The sequence below is a fragment of the Heterocephalus glaber genome, unplaced genomic scaffold (genome assembly GCF_053883595.1).
Source record: "Heterocephalus glaber isolate CG9 unplaced genomic scaffold, H.glaber_assembly_v1.0 deba00001164, whole genome shotgun sequence".
Lineage (NCBI taxonomy): Eukaryota > Metazoa > Chordata > Mammalia > Rodentia > Bathyergidae > Heterocephalus > Heterocephalus glaber.
Genome location: NW_028258205.1, coordinates 446,345 through 458,024, shown reverse-complemented (window position 1 = coordinate 458,024; position 11,680 = coordinate 446,345). Strand labels below are relative to the sequence as shown.

The 11,680-nt window shown below is 47.6% G+C and overlaps 1 protein-coding gene across 4 annotated transcripts; it reads right to left on the bottom strand.

Annotated features, from left to right (window-relative positions):
- Positions 1-1,218: 1,218 nt before the first annotated feature.
- Positions 1,219-4,956, bottom strand: LOC147828257 (melanoma-associated antigen 10-like). Of its 4 annotated transcripts, none has more exons than XM_087210629.1 (4): positions 4,689-4,956; positions 3,799-3,905; positions 2,520-2,624; positions 1,219-2,397 (listed from the first exon to the last, which is right to left on the bottom strand). In XM_087210629.1, the coding sequence occupies exons 3-4, from the start codon at positions 2,569-2,571 to the stop codon at positions 1,562-1,564; spliced, it is 888 nt and encodes a 295-aa protein (XP_087066755.1). In that variant the 5' UTR covers positions 2,572-2,624; positions 3,799-3,905; positions 4,689-4,956; the 3' UTR covers positions 1,219-1,561. The 4 variants fall into 4 exon arrangements, with proteins under 4 accessions (XP_087066755.1, XP_087066756.1, XP_087066754.1 ...); XM_087210630.1 differs by having other exon boundaries at positions 4,716-4,956; XM_087210628.1 differs by having other exon boundaries at positions 3,767-3,905; positions 4,689-4,954.
- Positions 4,957-11,680: the final 6,724 nt, after the last annotated feature.

The following is an 11,680-nucleotide window of genomic DNA, read 5'->3' as shown; positions in this document are numbered from 1 at the left end:
CGCGTGGAAAGCACCCAGCCCAGTGCCTGGCTGGAGCCGTGACCACACTGAACGGCAGGTGGCTGCTGTTTCGAACAGGACTGGATCCACCCCGAGCACTTGTCACTGCTCTGCAGGACATATCAGAGACTATGCAGCTCTACAGGACATGCAGGGGTTAATCGGCCAAAATGGGAAATTTCAGGAGTCAAATTGGAAAACTCCTCGCACTTAGAGGACATGTGACAAAGTCAGTGTGTGCAGGAGTCTTCCCCGGGGGATGCAGCTCAGCCTCCTAGAATGAGTGAGGGACCAGCTCTCCCCCTCTGAGTTACTTCTTTTCCCATCAGTCAAACCCCCGTTTTCATTCAGCTCCTCCCCACCCAAAACCCACCCATGTGTTGAGCTGTCCAACAGCTCCGAGTCACCTCATTTTAATGCTCCAGTGGACACTGCTCTGGCCCTGCCAGGCAGGGAAATTGTGTCCCTCTGGAGCTTTCTGGGCAAGGCTTCAAAGAAATACCACGTGTGCCCCCAGTCTCCCTGGAACTCCTCTCCATTGCTGGGCATACGTGACCTAGTCCTTGTTTTGTGTCCAGCTGCACTGAGCTCAGGACGCGTCTCATATCTTCGCCAGATAGCGCTTCTTTTCTGCTTTATCTGGGAGCCACAAAACACTGCTGCCAACAGTCTTCCCTTTTTAGTCCCAAATTCCTCATCTGAGTGTGTGACCCAGGCTACCACGCAGTTTCACTGGAATGCTTCCCGCAGAAGGAGCTGCAGCTTCCCCAGGCTCGGAACTACTCTGCTCACATTCCCGGGCTGCTCCCCTCACCCTTTCCCTGGTGCTTCAGGCCCTGGAGGAGAGGATGTCTCCCCTCTCCCTGTCATGGCTGCTGCTCCAGACCCCAGCATCCCGTGGGAAGGGCGAGCGCTGCTCAGCCTCCTTCTCACACTCAGGTAGACGCCTGACTCTGGGCCTTCCAAGGAGCACTTGCTCACTGCACGTTTGGGGTCAATGCACCAGGTGGCAAAGGGATGCTTCATGGAGACTGAATTTCCCCAATATTGGTGAACAAGCGAAGCACATACAGGCATATTTTTGTTAAATTTTACAGAGCAACGAAGTAAAAGAGATAAAGGTAAGAATGAACTTTCCCCCTTGTTTAGGGTCCCCACATCATTTACGCAGGACTTCCTTCACATTTCCAAGAAAGCTTTTATTCCAGTGACAAGTGATCTTGTTCTAGATCTCAAACTAGGACGGAAGATTTTACAACTTGTTCAACAGCAAAACTCTTAATATATTATAAATATACGTGCAGCCAATGCCACACCTTAAAACCTTGAAGTTGGAAGTTACATAAATCTACTGAAAGGAACAACATGTGAGAAAATATCGCAAAAGAACAAATCTGCAAGTCGCTCACACTGAACAGAAGTGCAAACACGTTACACATTTCATGTAGAAAAGTGGCTTTTTTCACATGCAGGTGGCAGAATCTGCCTCACAAATTGCAGGGGGCAGGAGAAGCTGCTGGATGCGGGCCTGGGAGGGGCCCTGGCCCTGGTCATCACCAGCCTAATGGGTCTGGGAGGGGAATCTCTCCTCTTCCTCTCTCAAAGCCTCCTCATACCAGAAACCAAAGGAGCTGGGGGTGGTACCTTCGACCCTGGCCAGAAATTCCAGGATGGCCATCTTGCTGGTTTCAACGTGGGCCCTTGGGCCCCACATGAACTCGTAGTGAGCAGGATCACTGTTAGGCACCTGCTGGTACACCAGGTAACGCTCCAACACCAAATCCTCGGTGATGAACTTCCTGGGCTCCCCATAGATGATGTGCTCCTCCCCAGCACGCACCCCTATCCCTTCCAGCACATTCCAGATGACCTCCTCACTGGCACGGTTGCCCTGAAGGAAGATGACACTCAGGACGAGTATCAGGAGGATGGTCTTGGGGAAGCTTAGGCCATGGTCTCCCGTCCCATCATAGGTGAAGCCCAGGGCAGGCATAAGGGCATAGCAGGGGCTGGTGGGGGCCACTTTCTGCACTTCAATGCCAAAGACCAGGTACAAATACCGAGTGATCTCCTTGAAAGCCTCAGGGAAGTACTCCTCATAACCTTGGAAGGCAACCTGCAGCATTTCTGCCTCGGTGGTCAGTTCCTCACTTAGATACTTAAGTAACAGGAACAACACCAGATTAGCCTTCTTTCTACTTATGGTATGACCCACCAAGGACCCAGTGGGGGGCAGGGCCTGCACGGGGAATGGACCCGACTCTTCATCGCCACTGGAGTCCGCCTCAGAGGGGCTCACAGTGCTGGGAGCCATGATGGTGGGTGATGCGGAGCCTCCCTCAGCATCCTGAGAAGGATTCAGCGTTTCCGGATCAGAAAGCTCCTCTATGTCACAGCCTAGGATCAGACAAGAGAAGGAAGAAGATGGAAGGAGGAGAGGACATGAGAGGGCCTCGGAGAGGCGGCCTCGTCCTACACAGCACAGAGAAGCTGCCCACACACTGACCCCTGTGACTCACTGAGGCACTCGGGCTCTTCCACCGGTTGGTAGTGCTTGGGAGAGTCAAACATGATGACCCTGGTATGGACCCACTGGCAGAGCTCGGTGGCAGGGACTCAGAGGCCTGGGGAGAGAGGGAGCCTGAGGGCAGTCTCAGCTGAGAGCAGCTCTCACAAAGGCTGGTTAGCAGACTGCTCTAGGGCCTGGCAGGCTCCTGTCCTCCGGGAGGGCCTGTCCCCAGGGAACCTGGGACAGGAAGTGAGACTGCTCCTCCAGGTGCAGCTGCCCACAGAGGACGAGGGTCCAGGGCAAACAGCAGGGTGAAGGTGTCGGGCACCACAGGGTCCCCACTGTTCTGGGTGAGTGGGGCCAGCACCTCAGCTTGACTCCTGACACTGCCAGGCGTCCTGGGCTGTGGGACCTGTGGGGGCTGCCTCTCACCCAGACCTTCGCTGCCTGGCTCCTGGAGCTCCTGTAAGAGAGATAAAGGGGCCCCAGGCCACAAACACTGTCCTGGTCCCCAGCCCACACAGGAGGGGGTGTGGACTCTGAGCTCACAAGTGTTCCGGGTGGAGGGTCCCCTCCGCTCACTCGGGGTCCTCTACTGTCCTTTCGCAGAGCCTAGACCCCAGCCCACTGTGGGCCTGAGGGAAACTCTCAGAACAAGTGGCCACCTCCCTGCGAGGGAACAAGAGGCCGTGAGGGGACACACATCTGGACAACCTGCCAGGGGCAACAGCAAGAGGCACTGAGGGTCAGGGGATCCCTGTGACCCAGGGAGGGAACTTGCTGGGTCCTGAGCTGGATGCATGGCGAGGTCTGGACGCTCCCTGGGTGAGCTGAAGCCACCTCCTTTCAATGAGTGCCCTGTCTCTGTTTCTCACTCAGAGTGGAAATGAAGGGAAGCCAAACCACGCACTGTCCCCGGGTCTGAACCCAGGTGACAACAGAGACAGAGTGAGGCTGGGGCACTCTCTGAATAGATAAGGGGTTCCCTCTGCCCTCATCTAGACTGAGACAGTGCCTGGGCCACCCGGGCCCCCGGCCAATAAGAGCTTGACGCCAAGGTGTGATGTCCCTGAGACAAAGCAGAGAGAAGGAGGGCTGGGGGACTGCACCTCCCGGCACCGGGCCCAGGGCGTGCCAGGCTGACAGCCAGGGCAGAGATGCTCTCTCTCCAAGATGCTCCTCTAGTAGGGGGCCCTCCTTCCTGCCTGCAGTCCTCACCTTGGTCCCCGGCAGACACAGAAGCCCAGCCCTGCTTACCCGAGTGTGCCCGGTCACACCAAGGCTCTGACCTGCAGGTGTGCTGGGGTCTAAGGTGGGGATGACCTCCTTCCTGGACCGCTGTCCTGCCCCGACCTCAGTCTGCTGCCCGCAGACCAAGGCTGTGGCACCCAGGGACCTAAGCAAAAAGGGTTCGGGGGGGGGTGGAGTTGCCTCACAAGTCAGCCCTGGGGCCAACGCTGACAACAGAAGCAAGGAGGCATTACTGTAGGACCCTGCAGCTGGGGAGGGGCTTCCTCACTCTGCCCTCAGCGTCTCACCTCGACCTAACAGAGCCTGGGCCCTCTCAGCTCCCCCATCTCACCCCTGGACCCCAGAACAGGGCCGTAACTCTCTCAGGTCCCAGGGAGGCGAAGAGGGTGCTCAGCTGAGAGCTCTGCACTGGACTGTGCGGCGCTGACAAGGGTGGCTGATCTGGGGTACTGGGGGACCCTCTCTGCCTGGGCAGGCTTCCTCTGTCCTCCCACAGCCCTCACCTCGACCTAAGTGAGCCAGGTGCTATCTGCTCCCCAGATTTGCAGCACGGACCCCAGAGAAGACTCTGACTCCCCTGTCAGGTCACAGAGAGGCGAAAGGGGGCGCTCTCCTGAGACTTCCGCCCCTCTCTCTGAAGGGCAGGAAGTAGCTGCTTTCTAGAATGTTCCAGGACCTTCTCTCTGGACGCGGGTTTGACAGGCCCCTCGGCCCGCACCTTCACCTAACTGAGCCCGGGCCTCTCTCCTCCCGCCTGGAGCCTCGGGGCTGGGCTTTGACTGCTCTGGGTCGCCTCGAGGCCGAGCGGTCCCACCTGAGAATTGGTCCCCGAGCGCTCACATATCAGCGCGTGTGTATGTGCAGGTCTTGCTCCCTCCTCTGGGCCGGGGCTTCCTAGCCTCCCCCAACACGTGCCAGAGAACCCTACCTGACCCGGCCCTCCCTCCCGGGGCACCTCAGAACCGGCCTCCAGTCACGAGCACCCCACAAAGTCGGGTTCAGTGGACAGCACCTCCGGCCGCGAGCGAGCCCGGGGTCTCCCAGGGACGATGGAAGGAACGGAAGCAGACTCTTTGGGTCCCCTCCGTGCTCCCTTGGGGTCATCACCTTGGTTCCGGGCAGAGCCCGGACCCTATCCTCCGCGGACCTGAGTTGTTCCCTTCAGAGCAAGGCTGACTCCAGGGTCCGTCCTACCCCCCCCCCAGCCTGAGGTGGGGAGGAGCTCATTCTGAAACGTCTGTCCTCCGCAGCTAACAAGGAAGGCAGATCTGGATTGTTTGGGGGCCCTGTCTATGTGGTGAGCTTGCTCAGTCTGCCCTCCCTCGCCTCTTAAGCTGACCTGACACAGCCCAGAGCCACGCTGAAGCCTGAAAGGCGAACTCGTCCCTCACCTGGCTCCGAACCCCAGAGTCGGGAGGCGGTGCACGTCACGTCCAGCGATGTGTGCAGGGTCTGACTGCAGGGGCAGAACCTGATCCTGGGCGTCCCGTTGTCCTCCCTGGGGTTCACACTTCAGTTCCCAGCAGTGGCTGGACCCTGCCCTGCCCACCAAAGTCAGCTTCCCTCCATCTCCAGGAGTCCCCTCGATGGCAGCCATGGGAAGGGAGGAGCATGGCCAGGCACGGGGTCTGCGGTGCTGACCTCCCGGGCCAGGCTGAGGAGCCCAAAGTTGCGTGATCTTGTCAAGCTCAACTGCCCCCTCCTATGAGGTCTCTCACCAGCCAGAGGCAGATCTCTCCACCTTTCCTCCTAAAAGACTGATGCTGAGTGGGAAGAGCGTGAGCAGCAGCAGGGGACCGGGGTGCACCCTGCATCTGTGAAGTGACCCCACTCTTCATAGTGCAGAGCGTGATCTTCACCTTTCAATGCTCACGTAGGGCCAGGAAGCCCTGTCACCTCTCTACCGAATGACTCTGTGGGCTTTATATGGATAGACAGAGAGAGTGTACAGAGTGTCCGTGTGGACCATACCCATGTACAGGATCAGAGTCCGATGTGTGCATGTACACTGTTCATGTATATATTATATATGTCTGGTGGACATGTGCTCTAAGTGTATATTTATACAGCTATATCTCCACGTGTTTGTGTGCAGACTGCATGTACTCATTTGGTTAAGAAGTATCTGCTGTTACTCTGCATGATTCATTTTTTACTTGCTATTCTATCTCTCATGCGTTCCTTACCTTCCATTAAGATAGTGACGGTTGTGAAAGCCAGTCCTCGCCCACTAGGGTGGGTTCGGGTGGTTGTTAGCTCAGCCTCTGCAGCCAGGCTGTCTCCTTCTCCTGCTGTCTGATGTTACCCGTAGGTCACTGGCATCTCTGGTATGTGGTGCTGCCTCAGCCCATGCAGTGACAGAGGCAGGAGTTTCCAAACTTTCCTGACTGATGCTATCATGTGCTACCTAGGCAGGCCCCAGCTTCCCTGCCCCTCCCCACATGCAGGAACCAGTTCCAGTCTTCAGTCTCCCCCAGGGTGTCCTCATGCTTTGTTGTTTACACTGAATTGCTTTTGTATGTCTGCTAGGCCTTCTCTCTCTCTTCTGGTGTTTTCCATGGTTAATTCAGAAGCACAGGACAGTCACCCACACTTGTTTGTAATTTTGACCTCTACAAGTAAGGCACTGATTTCTAGGAATTTATTGAAAATTGGCAATTGTACCATTCTGTTCCCCATAAATAAATGTGCCATGCTGCTGTGCTTCAAACTCCTTTCCCCTGAACCTGTCAGTACATTTCTATAGTTTATACTCTTTTGTTCTTTTCTTCTCTATTGTAGCAGCTAAGAGTCCTTAGTGTGATGCTTTGGAGGAACGGTGAGAGGCAGCACACTTGCCTTATTCCCTCCCAATGAAATCACACTGTGATCATCTCTTTGCCTGTGCCATACACAACCCCACTACCCCCAAACCTGCAGAGACAGGCGAGCAGGGAGCTTATCGGAACACAAGTCCAGGACTGGAAGCCTCTTTTGTAGCCAGCAATGCGGTTGAAACGTTAAAGTAATTGATGAATTGCTAGCGTCTCAGTGGGACAAGCTTGAGAGTTAAAAACGATCTTAGGCTGCTTTTGAAATGTTTTTATTTGAGTAATTTTACACGGCATAAAATTCATCCATTAAACTGTACAGTTGCAATTTAGTATGATGTTGGCCTCTGGTTTGTCATATATGTCTGTTATCAGTTTGAGATAAGATGGTCTATTCCTATGTTTGTGTGTGTGTGGGGGGTTAATCGTGAATGGATGCTGGATTTTTTCAAGGGCTTTTTCTGCATCTCTTGAGTTGATGGTGTGATTTTCGTCCTTGCCTCTGCATTGCACGTAGGACACGCAATGTATCAAGTTTGTTGATTTCCATATGCTGAGCCATCCTTGCATCCCTGAGATGAAGCCGTCTGTCTGGACCATGTTGTGAGATCTTTTTAATGATTTGTTGCCATTTACCATTTTCTTGTTGAGGATTTTGCATCTATATTTGGAAAGTAAATTGAGCTGTAGTTTTCTTTTCTGTTGCGTCTACGTCCAGGCTTGTTATTAGGGTAATGCTGGCTCCCAGGAATCCATTTGGCAATGTCTGTTCCCTTTCAACTTCCTAGAGGAGTTTGAGGGCTATCAGGTTTAGATCTTCCCTGAAGTTCTGGAAGAATTCAGCAGTGGATCCATCAGGACCTGGGATTTTCTTAGTCGGAGGGTTTCTATTACTGCGTCTATTGCATTGCCTGTTACTGGCCTATCCAGGGTGTTTATCTCTGCTTGCTTCCATTCCCGTAATTCACCTGTGTCTGGGAATCTCTACTTCTTCTAGGTTCTCCGATTTTTTGGAATACAAGTTGTAGAAATAGTTTCTTATAATTCTCTGGACTTTAGTGGTGTCCATTGTGATTTCACCTTTTTTGTTTCTATTTGCATTGCTATTGCATTTTTCTTCTTTTCGTAAATTCAGCTAAGGGTTTATCAATCTTGTTTATTCTTTCACAGAATAAACTCCTTGGTTCATTGATCCTTTATCTCTTTGTAGTCTCATTATCATCAATTTCCACTCTGATCTTTATCACTTCTTTCCTTCTACTAATTTTGGATTCTGGTTGTTCTTGTTTTCCTAGGAGTTTAAGGTGCATCGTTACTATGCTTCCACAGCTGTATTTCCCTCCTTGATGTCTTTCTTCTGTCTCATATCTTATGCTTTGTCGTGCTTCTGTTGTCATCTGATTCTAGGGACTTTTTAAATATTTTGCCATTGCAGCAATGCAGATCTAAACAACAGTAGATTTCCATTTTATTCCAAAAACAATGGCTGTCATCAAGTAATTGATAATAACAAAATGTTGTGGAGCCTTTGGGAAAAGCCACCCTCCTATAGTCTTGGTTGTATTGTAAACTAGTACACCTACTATGGACATCAGTATGCAAATTCCTTACCGAACTAAAGTTAGAAATTCCATATAACCCATCTATATCCCTTCTAGACATCTTCCTCAGAGCTAAAGACATCATATTACAGTGATATATGCATATTCATGTACAATTTATGATAGCTAAATTTTGGAAGTGGGCTATATTCCATCAGCAGATGAATGAGTAGAGAAAATGTATTTAAACACAATGGACCTTTGTTTGAGGAATAGCAGGTGAAAATTTTTTCCCACATTGTGGGTTGTCTCTTCACACTGCTGGTGGTTTCTCTTGCTGTGCTGAAGCTTTTTAATAAGAAGAGATCCCACTTGTTGATTGTTTCTGCTAGTTCATGGGCAACTGAGGTTTTGTTCATAAAATCTTTTCCTATACCAATGTCTTCAAGAGTTCTACCTAACCTCTGTTCCAGCCAATTTAGAGTTTCTATTTTAATATTCAGATCTTTAATCCATTTTGATTTCAGTTTAGTGCATGGTGAGAGATAAAGGTCTAGTTTTAATCTTTGGCAAGTTGAAACCCAATTTTTCCAGCACCATTTATTAAAGAGGCTATCTTTCTTCCAGTGAGAGTGTTTGGCTCATTTATTGAAGATGAGATGGCTGAGTTTGTCTGGAGTTGTTTCAGCATCTTCTAATCTTTTCCACTGGTCCTCAGGTCTGTTTCTTTGCCAGTACCATGCTGTTTTTATCACAGTAGCTTTGTAGTATAGTTTCAAGTTAGGGATTGTGATATCCCCTGCCATGTCTCTGTTACCTAGAATTGCTTTTGCTATTCTGGGTCTCTTCTTGTACCAAATGAATTTTTGGATTGTTTTCTCAAGGTCCATTAAGTATGCTGCTGGGATGTCAATTGGAATTGCATTGAATCTATTAGCAGTTTTGGAAGTATGACCATTTTCACTATATTAATCCTTCCTACCCAGGAGCAGGGGATTTCTTTCCATTTCCTGATATCATCTTCAATCTCTCTTTTCTGAGTGCTATAGTTTTCAGAGAAGTGGTCATTGATTTCTTTTGTTAGGTTGATTCCTAGGTATTTCCGTTTTTTGGATTTTATTGTGATGGGAATTATTTGTCTATTTGTCTCTCAGTGAGTCTGTTGTTCGTGTAGAGGAAAGCTATTGATTTTTGTGTGTTGACCTTGTATCCAGCTACATTACTGAAATTGGTTATTAAGTCTAGATGACTTTTGGTGGAGTTCTTGGGGTCTTCTATATAGAGTATCATGTCATCTGCAAATAATGACAATTTGACTTCTTCATTTCCTATCTTTATTCATTTTATTTCTTTCTCTTGTCTAATTCCCTTGGCTAATGTTTCCAAAACTATATTAAACAAGAGTGGTGATAGTGGACAACCTTGTCTTGTTCCTGATTTTAGTGTGAAGGATTTCAGTTTTTGACCATTTAGTATGATTCTGGCTGTTGGTTTTTCATAGATGGCTTTTTTCGGTTTGAGGTAGAGACCATCTATTCCCATTTTTTGTAGAGTTTTTATCATAAATGCATGTTGGATTTTGTCAAATGCTTTTTCTGTGTCTATGGAGACAATCATATGGTTTTTGTCCTTGGTTTTATTGATATAGTGTATTACATTGATTGGTTTATGTATGTTGAACCACCCCTGCATCCCTGGGATGAATTCTACTTGATCAGGGTGTATGATCCTCTTGATGATCTTCTGCATTCTATTTGCCAGTATCTTATTAAGGATTTTTGAATCTATGTTCATTAGTTAGATTAGCCTATAATTCTCTTTTTTGGTTGGGACTTTCTCTGCTTTGGGGATCAAGGTGATGCTTGCTTCCAGGAATGAATTTTAGAGTATTGCTTCCTTTTCAATTTCATTGAAGAGTTTAAACAGTAGTGGCAGCAGTTCCTCTCTAAATGTCTTGTAGAATTCAGCAGTGAAGCCATCAGGACCTGGGCTTTTCTTAGTTGTTAAGTTTTTAATTACGTTTTTAATTTCATACTCACCATGTCTTTTGATACCATCTTGTATAGCATATTTTGTTTGTCCATTGACCAATTTATTGACATTTAGGTTGTTTTAACTTTTTTAATTATTGTGAACATATTTCTATCAAGTCTTTGTGGGGACAAAACTTTATTTTCTCATGGATAATGGAATTGCTGGTTGTATGGCTGTTTACGTATAATTTTTTGATAAGAATACAATTTGTGAAAAAGAAACCTTCTTTGTTGTTGGTAGGAATATAAGCTAGAATAACCACTATGGAAAAGAGTACAGAGATTCCTTAAAAAACTGAAAATAAAAATTCTATTCAATTCAGCTATTTCCCTTCTAGGTCCCGTCCCCAAAAGAGTTAAAATTACCATGCCATAGTAATACATTAATGCATATGTTTTTAGCAGCACAACTCATCATAGTTAAATTTTGGAAGTGGCCTATATGTCCAACAACAAAATGAATGTATAAAGAAAACATGATATTTATACACAATGGAATACTACTCTGCCATAAAGAAGGCACCTTGAGACCCTAATATTAAGTGAAATATATCAGACATACACATTTAAATATGGCATAGTTTCTCTTATATGAGAAACCCAAAATGTAAATAAAGAGCAAAATGAAAGATACATAATAAGAAGTAGGAAGATCTTTTTCAAATGGGAAGGATAACAAGAGATGAAGGGAGAGGGGAAGGAGGGGAGGAAAGGGAGGTTAAAAAAGAATTGAATAAAAAATGGAAATAGAGCTTTTGCAAATGAGAAGAGGACCAAGATTTGGAAGCAACAAGGAGGGATGGGAAGAATAGGGGATGATTAAAGAATTAAAATGTGTGATGTATGTGTACCAACTCTGCCTGACAAAAGTAATCATTACAAGGGCCGGGGATTTAGCTCAGAGCAGGGGATTTAGCTCAGTGGGTCTCCTACCTGCAAAGGCAAGGTCCTGAGTTTGATCCCCAGTACCAAAAAAAAAAAATCATTACATACTGCAAGCATGTACTAATAAAAAATAATACAATTTATTTGTTTATTTCAATTGAAAGTATTTTCAAAATGATACATAAAATATACAAATTATACATATTAATGGGTAAACAATATTTTAATACATGCATACATTGTTTAATGCTTAAATCAGATTAAACTTATCTCCTCAAACATTTATTGTTTTCTGTGAAAGCATTCAAAACCATTTATTCTAGCTTTCTGAAATACATAGTACACTATTGTTCTCTACACCATCCCATCATGCAATGAACACACCGGATCTAATTGTAACTTAGTACACATTGATCAAATTTTACCCCTCCCCCCTTTACTGTGCCCAGCCTCTGGTGGCCAGTGCTCTACTCTCAGCTTCTATGAGATCAACTTTTTACAAGTCATATATGAAGAAAATCATATGGAACTTGTGTTGCTTTGCCTGTCTATTTAAATTAACATAATAATCTTCAGTTCTAGCCCTGTGATCCCAAATATCATGATTTCATTGTTTTTGATGCTGAATAATATGCCATAGTGAATATTCCA